This window comes from Hippopotamus amphibius, chromosome 8 (assembly GCF_030028045.1).
Source record: "Hippopotamus amphibius kiboko isolate mHipAmp2 chromosome 8, mHipAmp2.hap2, whole genome shotgun sequence".
Taxonomy (NCBI): domain Eukaryota; kingdom Metazoa; phylum Chordata; class Mammalia; order Artiodactyla; family Hippopotamidae; genus Hippopotamus; species Hippopotamus amphibius.
The window spans coordinates 35,376,021-35,395,066 of record NC_080193.1 but is presented as its reverse complement, the minus strand read 5'-3'; the positions used below and the strand labels follow the sequence as shown (position 1 = coordinate 35,395,066).

Here is a 19,046-nt window from a genome sequence, read left to right as displayed (position 1 = left end):
TTTGCAACACGACTGTCCATGCACTAATTTAATTTCCAACATCTCAAATAAATAAAACATTAGACAACCTGATATAAAAGTGAGCAGAGGCTATCGATATGGAATTTATTTTTTAAAATAAATATTTACTTATTGGCTGTGTTGGGTCTTCGATGCTGCATACTGGCTTTCCCTAGTTGCAGCAAGCAGGGGCTACTCTTGATTGTGTGCGGGCTCCTCATTGCAGTGGCTTCTGTTCTTGCAGAGCGTGGGCTCTAGGCCTGGGGGCTTCAGTGGTAGCGGCCCACAGGCTCAATAGTTGTGGCTCACAGGCCTAGTTGCTCCACAGCATGTGGAATCTTCCTGGAGCAGGGATCCCCTGCATTGGCAGGTGGATTCTTAACCACTGAGTAGGAAGTCCCTCAATATGGAATTTAGAGAACGAGAAATACAAGAGATCAATAAAGATATGAAAATCTACTCGACTTCTTTATAAATGAAGTGTGTCAAAATAAGATAATATTTTATGTATGAGATGAGCAAATAAATGTGATATCAGTCCTAATCAGAAGAATGTGGGGAAACAGCCATTCTCATGTGTGGTGGAAGCATAAGCTGATATAATCTTCTCCAAGAGCAACTATTCACATTTAAAAATGCACGTGCCCAATGCTTAGCGATCCTCCTGCTAGAAACTGACCCTATGCACAGACTTGCAATCATTAATGAAAATATCTGCATGAGGATGTTCACTGCAGCATTGTTTGTAGAGTATAAACTGGAAACAAATGTCCATCGAGAACATAAATTATGGCATATCCACCCGTACAATGGTCAAGGCAGTGATGAAAAAAAAAATGAGGTAGACTTGAGTATGTTGATATGTAAATATTTCCAAGATGAAAAAGCAAGGTGCAGAATATATCGTACAATCCCTTTGGCCTTAACAAAATGTATACGTATACACAAATGCTTGTGCAACATTTTCCCCTAGAAGACAAGAAATCTAACAGAGATTGCCATTGGTTTAAGGGGGACTATTCCTAGGGGCGGGCATGGGGAAGAGGCTTTCACAACTCCTCTTGGGTCTTCCTTACACTGTTTGAAGTCTTAGTATCATGTACATAAGAACAGAGGCATGGCATTACTTTTGCCCTCAATTTATTTCTAGATATAAAATTAAATATTATTTTCTCCAGGAAATTTTCTTACAGATGAGAAACGGCATACCCAACTGCACTTGAGGAAGGTATGAGGCAAGTGGGCTTCAGACACATGAAGAGAGGTCCTTTACTTTGACTGACAAGGTATGACGGTAGGGATACCGGAGTAGAGAGGCCGGTGCTGGGAGAAGAGAGGAATCCAGCAGTGGTCACAGCAAAGAGGAGTTTCTTTTCAGACAGTCTTTAATCTTCTAAATCCCTTTTCGTTCCTGACTGACCCACCCACCTCCAAACACAGCCACTGTGTAATTCTAGAACAAATTTTGCATTTAGCCATCTCCGTCTCATGATCACCCACTAATGAAAAAAACTAACCATTGTTAGAAAAGCCCAACAACGAAAGCTCCCATAAAATAATCTTCAAAACTCCTATACTTAAGTTACTAAAGCACATCTTTATTTTGCATTTGAACAATTTAAAGTCACAGCTAGAGTTTTCTCACGTTTGAACCTGAACAACTACTTCTCAATCAAAGTGAATTATGGCCAACAAAATATGTATAACAGTAGCGTTTCACATAACACAAACTGCTCTTAGGGCTAAAACAGTTTTAACACAAATCAACATTTTTATCCTGTTTGCTGTTAGTATTCAGTTTTTTTTTTTTACACGAGATTCATTGCAGGAATTCTAATTTTTCACTGAAATGAAAACAAATCCACAAGGCCTTTCAAGCACACAGTAAGCTGCAGTGACAAATGCACGGTGATGATTTCAAGTTATCCAGTGCTGACCAAATTCAAGCTTACACATTTTAAGCTTCTTTGTCTCCTAATTATGGAAACCATATGGGGAGAGATATTTTTGTGAAATGGGGGAAGAGAATTTTAAAAATTAAGGGGCTAATTCCACTTGGCTTAGTTACTAGTTTAGTACAAACGTGAAATGGCAGCAAATATGCAAAAATCATAATTTAATTAGGAAATAAACTAGACTTTTAACTAAATTACTTTTTGCCCTTCATATTTACATATAGCACCTGTTACAAGAAAAAAAAAAAATCCCCAAACAGCCTCTACATAGAAATATCATTTTTAAAACTACTACTTAAAAATATCATTGATGAGTAGATACTAAACTGTCCTAAAATTAAGCCTACACTGTAGAAAATAAAGAGTAGCTTTTCTTATTTGAAAAGATTACAACACGGATTGTCACTGTAACATCCAGGGATGCTGCAGGAACACTGGGCTGGAAGTTTCTATTTGCCTAAGCACAAACATTCTAATGACAGAAAGCGAAAACAGCTAAATGTAAACTTTTAGTCTCAAGTCCTGCCTCTCAACATGTATACAAAGTGTCAGGACTTTGCCCCCTTCAACTTACTGGTGGTACAACTCAAAAGAAAACAATTTGATTTCCAGGTGTTCATGTAATGTACAAAAATGCAAAGCAGAATGATTATAGTGAACCAAACTTGGCTGAAGCTAGCTGAGAGAACTCAGAGTACAGCAAGACTGTCAACTGGGTAGCCTTTATTGTACTAAATAAATTACAGAAAAGTTGCAAAGCTAAAATCATACAAGTTACCTTTTAAATACCAAATGATCAAGAGATCATCATAAAGCATTTAAACTTGGGTCCAATCCAATGAGCTCTACATGCTAATCCATTATACTTTTCCATATTTACAAAACTCCTAGGATAAATTTTATCTTTAAATGTATAAATTAAGTCAGTAGTAAGCATGAAATAAAGTGCTATTTCAAATTCAAGAAATCAATTTCAGCATTGAAACCTGACCTACAAGAAAGCATGAATAATCTTGTCAATTAACTGAAGGGTGGGAAAAGAGTGCCAGAGACTCCCAGGACTGGGTTGAAAATTTCTTGCTCAGGGAGGCAAAAAACTGGAACACTACAATTCAGGAGTAGAAATGAAAAAGTTTCTTTTAATAAAAGGTAAAATGGGTTCAAGTGTGACTACAGTGGATTTAGGGAAACCACAAATCAGCACCTATTTTGGTCTAACATTCTAAGTAGGGCTGTCTCCTTGATGGCTTCATGGTGATAATTTCATGTAGCAATGTGACATTTTAGTTAAGATTATCAGAAGTAATATTTGCTAATTTTTGTAAACTCTCAGGGTCGAGGGGGCCTGGTATTAACCCTTTAACAACTGTAACAAAAGTTAATGAAGGAAAATATTACCTCACTTCACAAAGACTCTACTGTAAAGGGAAATGAATAATTTTTTTTAAGTTGCAGGGGTGGAAGTAAGAGTCAAAATAATGAAGACCCCACTGAGTCAAGCTTAGTGAGTGATAATAAATACTACTTTTCAAAGAAATTGTTGAACAAATTAATCATGCATGTTGGTTTAAAATGGAGGGCCTTTTCTGTCTTCTGTTCAGCTCAATTAATAAGCCCTTAACCACATAAGACACCACTGCTACAGGTCAGAGTTGGGCTCAGTGGTCTTACCCGTCCAAGATACTGAGAACAGAAAGCAAACTATTCACTCGTCAGGGCCTCTACACATATTTATTGTGGTGACTTGTAGGCATGGTTTTCTGGCTTCACCGAAGTCACACGCTCAGAGTGGTGTCCTCATTTGTGGCTGGCACAGTGACAAAGCCTGAGAACTTTCCTTCACGGTAAACACATGCAGCAGAATGCTTACCCTCACATACATACCCCTCCACACCCCAGAAGTCTAGAATTCAATTATTTTACACTTAAAAACAGTATGCAAACACTGTTTTGAAAATTTCTATTCTAGAGCTAACACAAAGTGAAAAAGAAGGTATCTGAAATATTGAAATATGTGTCAATGATTGCTCTTGTTTATAAAGAAAATTACATTTTTCTTCTAAAACTACATTTTGTCTAATGAAGTGGAAAACACTCTTCCTTTCCTTTTCAGTCCCTTGCTTTTTTTTTTAAAACAGAGTATCCTTAGAATCAAGTCTTAATTCTAATAACATCTGAAAGATACATTCATTTCTTTACAGCATGAAAGACATACAAATATCATTTTTTTTCCTGTTTAAACAATGAAGCAAAAGAAGTTAACAGTTTCAATCTTTTGTCCATAGAAAAATATTTTCTGTATCATTTACACAACAGGTAGGAAAATTCTACAGTTTAACTGAAACTTCTATGAGCATAACAAGGCTTTCAGACATTTTCACTCTTGTATTGGAAATTTTAAAAGGTTTCAGGAGGTTAAACATTAGAACCTCCTCCTAAAATTGTAGTCTTTAACTTGCAATATTGCTAATACCTTTCACTTTGTAATTAAAAAAAAAAATTGGTTTACTTATTTATGCAATGAACCCTACCTAGTCAACGTTGATGGATAGTACCCCAGTAGAGTCTACCTCTGGCTGGCCATTTACCTTGGATTACTACAATAAAGATAACAATGGCTACGAAGCTTTAGAAATCAACAGTAAACTGCAGCAGAAAAACATACAAATAAATAGCAGCAAATTTAGATATGGAAACAGAAGTAACTATTTGGTGTCTACCCACAACAATTTCACCCAGATTATAAAAATAAAATATCTAATTTCTTGCTGAAATAGGGCTTGTTTTTGATAACACTGAAAGGCTTATTGTAGGAATTGCTACCGAGAATAAATGAAGTCTGTGTATAATAAAACATTGTGTTGGAAACAGTTGCAGATATTGTAAAGTAAATTAAACCCAAAAAGTACATCTAGGGATTAACTGCATGGAATCTCTATAAAATTGTTGAAATTACCTATTATCAGTTAGCCCTCAAGTAAGTTTTGTTATTATACAAATTTCTTTGGAGCTACACAATTCTCTAAAAACTTTATAAAATAGTTGCTACAAGCTGTGTTGTGATCACGCTGAGAGACACCAATAAATCTCTGCCAACAGATCAGTAATTCTGATATTTGATAAAATTAATCCAGTGGGTTTTAAAAACATAGGTATTTTACTTAGAGGAAACAGAAAAAACAAGGTTGCAGAAATTGTGGTTGGCTAGCTGAAGCAAGGGAGGGAAGTAGGCTGTGTTAACATAAAGTAGTTACTTTGTTGATGTGGCAGCTTCCATAACAAGCTGGGCATAATTTCTCTTTCTCTTGTCTTATTATTAATAGATGTTTGTTCCAACAAATATTTACCTTAATGTAAGTGACTTAAACGCAAATTTACCCGAACTAACAAAATAACTACTACAAAATAAAAGAGCTGTAAACATATCCCACATTATCGTGGCATAAATAATTTTTATGAATTCAAAACTACTTTGGCAATTTTACCATCAGAATACCTTTAAATATTCAAAACACAGTTATTAAATAGAACATTGTTAAAAATTCTTGTTTCCTTCTCCCTTCCCAATAAGATTATAAAACAAGTAATGCTTTAATTCTACTACATGTTCACATTATGAACATAAATTATTTAATTATAAGTGGACATACATTCGAAATCTTAGTTCTATGTTTTAAGTGCTTTTAAAAATTAGTCCTCTAATTTGCATTTCAGAATGTTTTCACACCGCATGTATATCAGCCTAAATACTTGACAAAAGCTATTGTTTATCAGGGAAGCATGACAAGCAGAGTCAAGGCCCTAATTAGGATTTCTTTTTAAAGCCTACTTGTTTTCTAAATTAAATGACATCTTCTAAGGTCATCAACTTACTAAGTAAAAACACTGCCTGAGTATAATTCTTGAACCGAAATAGACTGAACTTCACAAGAATTTGTGATATTCACACAGGTTGCCTATAATAATAGAAGGTGAGAATGGATAAAATCTTTCAAGTTTCTTTCAGCTCTCAGGTTGTAGTACTTCCAGTGGAGAAGGAGGCTTTTGTTCAAATACCTGATTAGACCTGGTCAGACCTGCCAACAGATTATAAACAACTCTACAGTTAACATACTCCTTTACCCCTGTTTGTTAGTATTAGCCTTTGTGAAAGACACAAATACATAATCACACAAAACCACCTCTGTGTGTATATATTAGTACTTGAAACTTTCAAGCAACTGTGTTAATGGCTTAAAATACCTTTACACACTTAAAGTCAGCTTTTATATATAAATTTTCCCTTTACTCTTAATCAGCTTGGTCAATGCTCCCCACCCCCCCGCTTGTGCTAGCAGGCCACACAAGTGAAATTATTTTTTATGCTATTTACTCTGCGTCTGTTTTGAATGTATGCATTGGTTTAACAAATACTACCAAGTATTCTTTTTGTGAATGCAGTCTCTTCCAAAATATTCCTCAACCTTTATACACAATCAGATGTGCAATATAACATCTAAAATGCACATGGTAAAACCATCCTAAATTAGAGAGGAAGGGTTTTTACAATCATTTCTTAGCATTTACAAAAGCCCCTTGATTCACCAATACCTATTTCCAGTTGTGAGAGTGAACAGCACAGATTTCTTGAGGGTGTGGACTGGGGTGGGGGTGGGGTCAGCTGCTGGAGGGAGAGAGTAGTTTAGATACAAGAAATCTGGCATTTTCGTCCACACTATTACACTGATATGAATGGAATCTAGACCTACTTGGTGTATGAAAGATGAGATTATTCCTAGAACCCTATTTGGATAGATGAACAGATTAAAAACATTCTCAAGCAGGGAGTTCCCTGGTGGTCCAGTGGTTGGGACTTGCATTTTCACTGCCATGGGCCAGGGTTTAATCCCTGGTAGGGGAACTAAGATTCCACCGTGCGACCCAAAAAAAAATTCTCAGGCATAAGTCTTATCTGTTAGGTGAACAGGGAACCATATCTTAGCATGTCCACTTTAAGAAGCTGTGAAGGATAATTTATTTTAAATTTAAGATCCTAATAAATACGTCTTTTAAAAAGGAACTTTTCTGTACATAAAAACACTGACGGGGTTAGTTTCCAGATGAAAAATTCATATATGAGAAATTTAAATGTAACTTTAAACTTCTAATATATTATCATTTAAAGGCTGTCACTGATCATTAAAAAAGGCAGCAGTGCTCACTACCAACAAACTATTAGAGTCACTCTCAGAAGTGTGCACAGAGCCCTAAATCAAAGAACAGACCAACTCTAACATTTATCTGGTTATATCTATGCTTTCTCTTTTTACCTGTGGTGTCATATTCTGTCCATATAGTTAGGACAGGTTTTCTTTTTAATTCAGGTGAAAAACTACTGCCAAAACAGCTATTAATTATGTAGACCCTCCAACATTTTACTCTCTCCCTTTTCAACTTACCATGATGGACACGCCACCTAAATCACATCTATCTGTCGGCAGAGAATGGAATGTTCAAGTAAGACTGTGCATAGTTATTACTATCTTACACTGTCTTGACTGTGAAATTAAGAAATAGATACAAGAATTTCTCTTTGATATAAGGTTATGCGTACTTTTCTCTATTAAAAAAAAGGTAAAATATTTGAACACAATAATATATTTGGTATCTTGGCTATTCATGTTTAGGACTTAACTTCCTAAAATTTACTATTTTGGATTTTGAATATTTGAAATAACATCATTTAGATTATACTAAAGATTTAAAAATGTACATTCTCCTGCTCACACTACATGACATTCCAAAATATCTACCATTCAACTGTAGATTTTATCAACACTGTACAGAAATATTCAGAAGCCAGCAGTAAATGAATCTATTTTAACCATAATCCATAGGAAATAACTGTGTAATGTAACATTTCAATAGCTGAGAAAATTTCCACTTATATTAAAACTGGGCAATTTCAAAGTTCTATCTCTCTGAGGACTTAAAAATAAAAACACCTGAAGAGAAGAATACACACATCCTCAAAAGGGAATCAGGTCCTCCACCAGGCTAGACAATCCAACCTCCCCATATTATGCTTATAACTTAGTAAGGAGATATAAACTGGAGCAATTTAATTTACACGAGAATGACCAGAACGCCCTCAGTTCACCTACTGAGGGATTACGTTTGTAAGTAACTCTACGACGTTTCATTCCCCGCTTGTAGTATCCCAACCAACAGACCAGTGTGAACAAAGCTTGGTAAGAACTGAAATGAATGCTTAAGAGGGATCACCTAGTTAGTGACAGAAACATGTCACAACTAGCTGCTCTAACTTTAGCTTAGAGTATCCATATGTTCACTTTATGTGTGTATTAGATGTCATTTGTAAAGTTAGGGATAAAATAAATAAGAAATTTTAAGAATAAAGCATCTTTTAACTTCAGCTGCTAAACTGTAACCCCTGTCCCTCAGGAAAGGAATGTGCAGGTTTTGAATAATTCCATAGCAGCAGAGCGTTCACTCAGCAGAACACAAATTATCTTGGCTTCTTCTGGCAAAATACAGGAACTGAGTAAGAAACAGAATTTCATTACTCTTCTTTGACTGCATAACTCTCAATACGAGAAGCTATTTTTAAAAATGTGAACTGATTCAAAATGCATAAAACTGTAAATGTACAATATACATACATACCTCCTAGTGGGGTCAAAGGAGTGCCTTTTCATTAGACATACAAAGACGTCTCAAGGCACTTAAGGGGTTAAGACAAACGCATGCATTCCTTTACATCAAGTATGTGAAATCACATGATTTGGAATAAGCCAACCTTATGATAAATATAAGTTACATTATTAAATTCAAGAAAATTTGTAGATTCATATTTATACTTTCTATAAGATGCTGGTAAATGGACAATGTGCAGCATTTCCTGGGAAAAGCAAATTCCACCTGTCTTCTTCCAAACAGCAGGTCTCTACGGGGGGAGTGTAGGGAGAGATGTGCTGCATCCATAGGCAGTGTACTGGCTAATACTGAGAGTGATATTGCTAACATTGAAAAAGTAACATCTGGTAATCCGTGTAGTAAGAACAGGAATCACCGGGAAACACCAGAGCTGACTTCCGATGTTGACTTCTTTTTGCTTTCAAAATACAGGCGTACAACAGAGATGATGAGAATTCAGAGCCTTGTTTGCGGCAATTTCGACCAGAAGGGGACTGCGTGGCACCACCACAAAACTTTGTAAATTACCCTGAACATACTCAGTTACTCGCTATTTGTTTGGAGCAAAGCATGAAATAGTCTTCAAACACATGAATCCTAGATTTTGAGAGGGTGACTTTTTTTTTAAAACATAAAGTGCAACAGTGCTTAAGTTTTCAGTATTTGTTAGTTCTTTTTTTGTCTGTTTGGATGCCATTCCTGCAAGCAGTATTATGGCCCAGTGAATATAACGGAGAGCAGTCTTCCACACATATTCCAGACCTTTGCTTTCTTATTTATTTGATGACGTTGTCAAAGGTTTAACAAATCCTTCTTCATAAACTTTCAAAATAGCTTCACATACAAATCTGTACTGACTCTGAAAAATAAAATATAAAAAACAGAATTGATCAGAAAAAATAGAAAACAAACAAAAATAGACAAACATCTCATTTGGCTTGCTTACATAAGAAATACAAAGCAAAACTGCACAGATACTATTTTTCACCAAGAGACTGGCAAAAAATAAAGTTTGACAACATATTTTGTTGGCAAAACTCACTCATACATTGCTAGCAGGAACGTAAAATACTACAATCCCTGTGGAGGGACATTTGGCATCATCTAACAAAATTACATTAATTTACCTATTGACCAAGCAATCCCACTTCTAGGACTCTATCCAAAAGATAAACTAGAAAAAGAAAGTAAAATATTTATTCGTAAATGAGGCTATTCACTATGGAATTATTTATAATGAGAAAAAAGGAGAAACAATTCAAACTGTCATCAGTAAGAAACTGGGTGAGTCATGTGGTACATCCTCAAAGTTGGGTACTATGAAATGGGGCGAAAAGGAAAAAAGTCTACAGACCACTACAGATTGATTCCAGGATATTTTGTTAAGTAAAAAAAGCAAGGCAGAGGAAAGTGCACACAATATGTTATCTTTATGGGGGGTGGGGGGCGCCACACACAAATATGTACTATCTCAATATGTACGTTAAGAAAAAAAGCAAGGGAAGGATAAATCGTAAGAACAAGCTTTCCTAGAGGGAAAGTAGTGAACAGGGTGAAGGAGAGAGGTAGAGATTAGATTGCATTGAATATACTTCCTTCTCTTATAGATTTTACTTTGGGACCACGTAAAGATACTCCATAATTAAAACATTAATTTTAAAAGCCTCTATAAGTTGAAAATACAAAACCTATCAAGGTATGTATCTAGTTGATGGCATAACCACCTAGAAAGCGGCTATTTCAAAGGACTTTGAAACAGCAACTTAACTGCGTATCTCTTGTAGAATATAAATCTCCAATCAAAAAGAACTGTGGAAAGAACTGAAAACTCTCTTCAGTAACCAAACGGTTGACAGTGATCGTCTTAGCTGTGTCATTCTGAGACGGCTGTTGGGTAATGTGGAGTAAAACAAATGAGTACTTATGATACGCCCAGCCTTACACTTCTGGTACTGCAGAGAGCCAGCATTCTTGTTAAAGCAGAAAAGGGATATAAGGACAAAATGGTAAGAAAAAACACTGTGGTCTGAGTCGGTATTGGAAGCACTGAAATGCAGCAGGACCCTATGGTCTATGTCCCCCCATGTCCTCAGCCTGTCTTCCGTCTGTGGAAAAACTTTAGCCAAAGAATAAGTTTAATCAGAGAAATGAGAAAATGCAGAAACAAAGGGAAACAGTTAAAGGAGACTAAATGATAATAATGTATCATTAAGCAAAGTCAAGGGCCTTTACTTCCTCCTCAAGGGCTATAGATAATATTCTGAGCCACCTCCTGTGAGCTGTCTTATAGATACTGAAACCCCCGCCAAGTGGAGAAGTTAACTACGTGATGACCAGACTGTAGCCATGACATAAGCTGCCACATTCCGAGAACTGGCTCAAGGATATGGGAACAAACTGACCCTGGAACTGAAGATTAACTGTCCTTAAAACAATCCAAAATGACACTGGTCCGACCACCACATGACCAACTTCAAGATGACTGCAGAGCTGACTGTGCTGTTTCTGCGTGTAGCCCCGTCCCTCAGCCTATAAAAGCTCTTGCCCACTGATGGTCAGGAGGGTGGGTGGGGTGAGTCTTTGGACAGGCACCCCCTCCCCCACCCCCACTGCCGGCACCCAAAATAAAGCAAACTTTCCTTTCTACCAACTTTACCTCTTTATTGGCTTTTGAGCAGTGAGCAGCTGGACCCCACTTTCGGTTACAGTACCAGTGCTGACTCATGAAAAGTTTACTTTCCTACCTCTGGCAACTGATTATTTCCAGAGACAAATACTAACACTTCCCCAAAAGCAATAAAAACCCTTAGTGTAGGACTTCCCTGGTGGTCCAGTGGCTAATATTCCATGCTCACAATGCAGGGGGCCCGCGTTCGATCCCTGGTCATGGAACTAGATCCCACATGCTGCAACTATGAGTTCACATGCTGCAACTAAAGATCCCACGTGCCGTGACTAAGACCCAGCACAGCTGAGTAAATAAATAAATAAATAAATAAATAAATATTAAAAAACAAAAAACAAACCAAAAAACCCTAGTGCTCAGAAGGTGGTCCCTAAAATAATTTCCCACTTAAAAGAACCAGGACTTTTTGGAGAAATTACTGATGCTAAGTCTGGGGCAAGAAATGTACAAGCTGGACATCTTTACTGATAGCAAGGAAACTACCAAAGTTACCAGGGTCTTGGACTTCTCTGGTGGTGCAGTGGTTAAGAATCTACCTGCCAATGCAGGGGACACGGGTTCGATCCCTGGTCTGAGAAGATCCCACATGCTGTGGAGCAACTAAGCCTGTGCACCACAACTACTGAGCCCGAGTGCTCGAAGCACTGAAGCCTGCACCCCTAGAGCCCATGCTCCACAACAAGAGAAGCCACCACAATGAGAGCCTGCACACCGCAATGAAGAGCAGCCACTGCTCGCTGCAACTAGAGAAAGCCCGTGCGTAGCAACCAAGACCCAACGCAACCAAAATTAATTAATTAACTTAAAAAAGAAAAAAAAATACCCAAACAAAAGTGGTCACCACCAGCAGAGGCCAGTGAACCAACTCATTATACTGAAACCTTATAAATAAAGGGAAAGCATCAAGTGTTTATCTTGTCTTTCCTATACAGACTGCACCACTGGTTAACCAAACAGCAGATGAGAAGTTTCTCTTATAAAAAAGCATGACAGAATCTCGTCATTTTGCAAGTCCAATGAGTTAATGATGCAGACACCGACCACTCGAGGCTGCTAACATCACAAAAAGGAAGACACAGACGTTGTGTGGCCCTTGAAGGAGGCTGCTGAAGCCTGCAGATCCATCCACCAGCTGTGGAAAGGACAGAGAACACCATCAGCAAAATCCAGACGATGGGAGGACAAGCAGCACAAACAGCGTGGTTTGTTCATCAAATAAATTGCAAGAAAAAAGGAGACATAGAAGGAAGACACAGATTAAAAGGCGTTTAGGAGACACATAGACCAATCAAAGTGTGTGGACCATATTTGAATCCCAGCTTTACACAAACTATAAGAACAAAAACAAAAACTCATTACGTATGATATGATCCAGCAATCTGACTTTTGGACAGATATCTGAAAAGACTGACAGCAGTGTCTAAAAGATATTTATACATCTGTGTTCACAGCAACATTATTCAACAATAACCTAAATGTGCAAATAAACCAAATGTCCATCAACAAATGAAAGGATAGGCAAAATGTGGTATATACATACAATGAAGTGTTTTTTCAGCCTTAAAAAGAAGAAATTCTGACACAGGCTACAACATGGATGAACCTTGAGGATATTATGCTCAGTGAAATAAGCCAGTCACAAAAGACAAAAACTGTATGCTTCCACTCATATGACGTATCTAGAGTAGTCGAATTCACAGAAACAGAAAATAGAATGGTGCTTGCCAGGGGTGGGGGAGAGAAAAATGGATTTGATGGGTATAGAGTTTTAGTTTTGCAAGATGAAAAAGTTCTACAGATTGATTATGCAACAGTGTGAATATACTTAACACTACTGAATTGTACACTTAAAAATGGTCAAGATGGGGGACTTCCCTGGTAGTCCAGTGGCTAAGACTCTGCACTCCCAATGCAGGGGGCCCTGGTCAGGGAACTAGACCCCACATGCCACAACTAAGAGTTCACATGCCGTGACTAAAGATCCCACACACAGCAATGAAGAGCCTGCACGCAGCAACTAAGACCTGGCGCAGCCAAATAAATAAATAAATAAATATATATATATTTTTTTAATTTTTTTTTTATTTTTTTGGGGGTACACCAGGTTCAATCATCTGTTTTTATACACATATCCCCGTATTCCCTCCCTTCCTTGACTCCCCCCCCTCGAGTCCCCCCCACCCAATAAATAAATATTTTTAAAAAAATGGTTGATAAGGTAACTTTTATGTTTTGTATTCTACTATAATTAAAAATAAAAAATCTATTATGTGTGGATATAGATATAAAAACCTCAGGAAAACACTAGCAAATCAAGTCAAGCAACATATAAAAAGAATTTAACACCATGTCTAAGAGAGATTTATCTCAGGAATGCTAGGTTAGTTTAACATTCAAAAAAATCAATCAATCTAATATGAGAGTGAGTCAAAAATTATCTGCACTCTGGCTGTAGAATTTATTTTAATTAACTTTTAGAAAAGACAAATACATCATTTTTGACAATCTCCTTGCTTTTTTTTTTTTTTTTTTTAATTTTATTTTATTTTTTTGGGGGTACACCAGGTTCAATCAACTGTTTTTATACACATATCCCCATATTCCCTCCCTTCCTTGACGCCCCCCCCCCTCGAGTCCCCACCACCCTCCCTGCCCCAGTCCTCTAAGGCATCTTCCATCCTCGAGTTGGACTCCCTTTGTTATACAACAACTTCCCACTGACTATTTTACAGTTGGTAGTATATATATGTCTGTGCTACTCTCTCGCTTCTTCTCAGTTTCCCCTTCACCCCCCGCCCCCTCCCATACCTCGAGTTCTCCAGTCCATTCTCTGTATCTGCTTCCTTGTTCTTGTCACTGAGTTCATCAGTACCATTTTTAGATTCCATATATGTGAGTTAGCATACAATATTTATCCTTCTCTTTCTGACTTACTTCACTCTGTATGACAGATTGTAGTTCTATCCACCTCATGACATATAGCTCCATCTCATCCCTTTTTATAGCTGAGTAATATTCCATTGTATATATATGCCACATCTTCTGTATCCATTCATTTGTTGATGGGCATTTAGGTTGCTTCCATGTCCTGGCTATTGTAAATAGTGCTGCAATAAACATTATGGTACAAGTTTCTTTTGGGATTATGGTTTTCTTTGGGTATATGCCCAGGAGTGGGATTACTGGATCATATGGTAGTTCTATTTGTAGTTTTTTAAGGAACCTCCAAATTGTTTTCCATAGTGGCTGTACCAACTTACAGTCCCACCAACAGTGCAGGAGAGTTCCCTTTTCTCCACACCCTCTCCAACATTTGTTGTTTCCAGACTTTGTGATGATGGCCATTCTGATTGGTGTGAGGTGATACCTCATTGTGGCTTTGACTTGCATTTCTCTGATGATGAGTGATGTTGAGCATCTTTTCATGTGTTTGTTGGCCATCTGTATGTCTTCTTTGGAGAAATGTCGATTTAGGTCTTCTGCCCATTTGTGGATTGGGTTATTTGCTTTTTTGGTATGAAGCTGCCTGAGCTGCTTGTATATTTTGGAGGTTAATCCTTTGTCCGTTGTTTCATAGGCAATTATTTTTTCCCATTCTGAGGGTTGCCTTTTAGTCTTGTTTATGGTTTCTTTTGCTGTGCAAAAGCTTTTAAGTTTCATGAGGTCCCATTCATTTATTCTTGATTTTATTTCCATGATTCTAGGAGGTGGGTCAAAAAGGATGTTGCTTTGATGGATGTCAAAGAGTGTTCTGCCTATGTTTTCCTCTAGGAGTTTTATAGTGTCTGGCCTTACATGTAGGTCTTTAATCCATTTGGAGTTTATTTTTGTGTATGGTGTTAGGAAGTGTTCTAATTTTATTCTTTTACATGTTGCTGTCCAATTTTCCCAGCACCACTTATTGAAGAGGCTGTCTTTTTTCCATTGTATACTCGTGCCTCCTTTGTCAAAGATAAGGTGCCCATATGTGTTTGGGCTTACTTCTGAGTTCTCTATTCTATTCCATTGATCTTCCTTTCTATTTTTTTGCCAGTACCATACTGTCTTGATCACTATGGCCTTGTAGTATAGTTTGAAGTCAGGAAGCCTGATTCCACCTACTCCATTTTTCCTTCTCAAGATTGCTTTGGCTTCTCCTTGCTTTTTAATATACTTTGTCCACCTGTCAACAAGCTTTCGTAGTCCCTCATTAAAAAATGTTTTAGGCTGAGCTGGGAGCCACGAATGCACCACTGTCTTCACTTCTTCATCAGAAGTGAATCTTCATCCTTGTAGGGCTGCTTTCAGGGGACCAAATAGGTAAAAGTCTGATGAAGCAAGATCAAGACTATAGGGAGGATGCTTTGACACCTCAAAACAAAGTTTTTGCAGAGTGTCGACAGTGTGGGCAGAAGTGTGAGGATGTGCATTGTCATGAAAGATCACAGTGCCCTTGGACAGAAGTCCTCTGCATTTAATCCGAAGTTTAGGCTTCAGCTCTTCAATAAGCATCTCTATTCAATCATACACGTCTCTTTGCGACAAAGCACTTTCTGCACACTGGGCACAAGTCTTCGATAAATAACAGCACCAGGTACACCCTCAGATGACAAAAAAATGAATCACTGCATGTTGCTCTTCTTTTGTGCAAATCACAAGTGGGGCATCCATTTTTGCTTGCACTGCAGTTACAAATGAACTGATGTAACACATTCACACCTGCACAGCAGTGTAGCCTTGAATGGAAACTGTTGATAAGACAGTACAGCCGGGAGGGAATACGGGGATATGTGTATAAAAACAGATGATTGAACTTGGTGTACCCCCCAAAAATTAATAAATAAATTAAAACAAAAAACAAAAAAAAAACAGTACAGCCAACAGAAGTTTTAATATAACCAGAGTGCAGATAATTTTTGACTCACCCATGTATATTACATCAAGAGAATAAAAGACACAAATCACATGATCATCTCAATAGATATAGAGAAGGCATTTGACAAAACTGAACACCCTTTCATCGTAAGAACACTCAACAAACTAGTAAGAGAGGGAACTTTCTCAACTTGATAAAAAGTATTAATAAAAAAATCCATGGCTAACTTTATAGTACTTAGTGATGAGAAAACAGAAAACTGTCCCTTAAGACCAGGAACACGATAAGGATGTCTAGTTTCACCACTTCTATTAACATTGTACTGGAGGTTCTGGCCAGGGCCAGAAAAGACAAAAAGAAAACCAAGGCATTTATACTAGAAAGGAAGCAGTAAACTATCTCTATTTGCAAATGACATGATCCGTATATAGAAAATCCTAAGGAATCTACTTTCATGCATAAGGAAAATTATTAGAGTTAATAAATGATTTTAGCAAGGTTGAAGGATACATGCAAAATCAGTTTTGTTTCTATATCCAGGCAACGAATAGTCCTAAAATGAAATTAAGAAAACAAGTCCACTTACAATAGGACCAAAAAGACTAAAAAAAAATTTAAGAATAAACTTAACAAAAGTACAAGACTGCAAAATACAAAACACTGTTGAAGGAAATTAATGAAGACATAAATAAATGGAAAGACATTTTGTATTCATGCTTTTGAAGATGGGATATCATTAAGACGGCAACAGTTCCCAAAATGATCTATAGATTTAATGCAATCCCTATCTTGCTTTTTTTGCAGAGGACAAACTGATTTTAAAATTCATATGGAAATGCATGGGACCCAGAATAGCCAAAAGTGTCCTGAAAAAGAAAAACAGAGTTGCAAGATGCAGATTTCCTGACTTCAAATTTTATTACAAATTGATAGTAATCAAGACAGTGTGGTATTAACATAAGAACAGACATATAACTCAATGGAATACATCTGAAAGTCCAGAAATAAGCCCTTACATTTGTGGTCAAGGGACCCAGAGACAATTCATGGGGAAAGAATAGTGTTTTCAACAAATGGGGCTGATACAACTGGAGATTCACATGCAGATGAATGAAGACAGAACCCCATCTCACACCACAAGCAGACACTAACTCAAAATGGATCAGACATCTAAATGTGAGAGGTAAACCATAAAACTCTTAGAAGAAAACAGAGGAAGAAATCTTTGTTACCTTAAGTTAGGCAATGATTTCTTAGCTATGACACCAAAAGTACATGTGATTAAAAACAAAACAAACAAAACTGGACATAATCAACTTTGTGCTTCAAATGACTTAAGAAAGTGAAAGAACAACATAAAAAAGAAAACATTTGCAAACCACAGATCTATAAGAGACTTGTTTTTAGAAAATATAAAGACAATATACAATTCAACAGTAAAACAAAAAACCAAATTGAGAAACAGGCAAAAGATTTGAACAGTTCTCCAAAGAAGATATACAAGTAAGTGGCTGCATGAAAAGATGCTTGATATCATTAGTTACTGTGGAAATGCAAGTCAAAACCACAAGATACCACTTTACATTCAGTAGGAAGGCTAAAATAAAAAGAGATAATGACAAGTGACGACAGTGATGTGGAGAAAATGGAACCCTCACACTTGCCAGGGGACAGCAAAATGGTGCAGCTGCTTTGGAAAACAGCCTGGTGGTTCCTCAAAAGGTTAAACATTTAGTTACCACATTACCTAGCAACTCCACTCCTGGATATACACCCAAGAGAAATGAAAACATTTCCAGAAAAACATATACACAAATGCTTCTGGCACTATTATTCATAACAGTCAAAAAGCAGAAACAGGACTTCCCTGGTGGTGCAGTGGTTGGGAATCCGCCTGCCAGTGCAGGGGACACAGGTTCCAGCCCTGGTCTCGGAAGATCCCATGTGCCACACAGCAGCTAAGCCCGTGTGCCACAACTACTGAGCCTGCTCTCTAGAGCCTGCAAGCCACAACTACTGAAGCCTGTGTGCCTAGAGCCCATGCTCCGCAACAAGAGAAGCCACCGCAATGAGAAGCCCACGGCTGCAATGAAGAGTAGCCCCCACTTGCTGCAACTAGAGAAAGCCCGTGAGCAGCAACAAAGACCCAAGGCAGCCAAATAAATAAATAAATAAATAAATACATTAAAAAAATAAATTAATAAAAAAATTAAATTAAAAATTTTTTAAAGAGGAAACAATCCAAATGTCCATCAACAGATAAAAGTGTATCTCTTTAAAGAAAAAGGAAGTACTGATATACACTATGGAATGTATATATCCCTTAATTATACTAATGAAGCCAATTATTTATGAAAGATCAAATTATATGATTCCATTCACATGAAAGGTCCAGAATAGGCAAACCTACAGAAACAAAAAGTAGATTAACGGTTGCCTAGGGCTAAGTTGGGGGAAGGCTGGGAAAGACACTAGGGAAAATGGGTACAGGGTGTCTTCTCTGGGGTGATGAAAATGTGGTAATATTAGATAGCAATGATGGATGCCAAACTCCATGATATAGTAAAATCTAGTGAACTGTGCACTTGTTAAAAAGGGTGAATTTTATGGCATGTGAATTATATAAAGCTATTCTAAATTTATATTTAGATTTATATGAGACAACTGGAAATTTGAATACTGGCTACTACTAATATTAGGGAATTATTATTAATTATAATTTGGTGTGGTAACGGTATTGTGGTTTTGTTTAGAAGGAAAACACTCATCTTTTAGAGAGATACACACTAAAATATGTATAGACAAAAAGATATGATGTGTAGGGTTTGCTTCAAATATGGGGAGAACAGGTGGC

At 37.2% G+C, this 19,046-nt stretch overlaps 1 protein-coding gene across 2 annotated transcripts in view; it reads right to left on the bottom strand.

Annotated features, from left to right (window-relative positions):
• Window positions 1-1,491: 1,491 nt before the first annotated feature.
• Window positions 1,492-19,046, bottom strand: part of PTPN4 (protein tyrosine phosphatase non-receptor type 4) — a 198,944-nt gene continuing 181,389 nt past the window's right edge. For both annotated transcript variants that reach the window (XM_057744775.1, XM_057744776.1), the window contains exon 27: window positions 1,492-9,510. In XM_057744775.1, coding sequence (XP_057600758.1) covers window positions 9,424-9,510 — 87 coding nt within the window. In that variant the 3' untranslated portion in view covers window positions 1,492-9,423. The remainder of the gene's footprint in view (window positions 9,511-19,046) is intronic.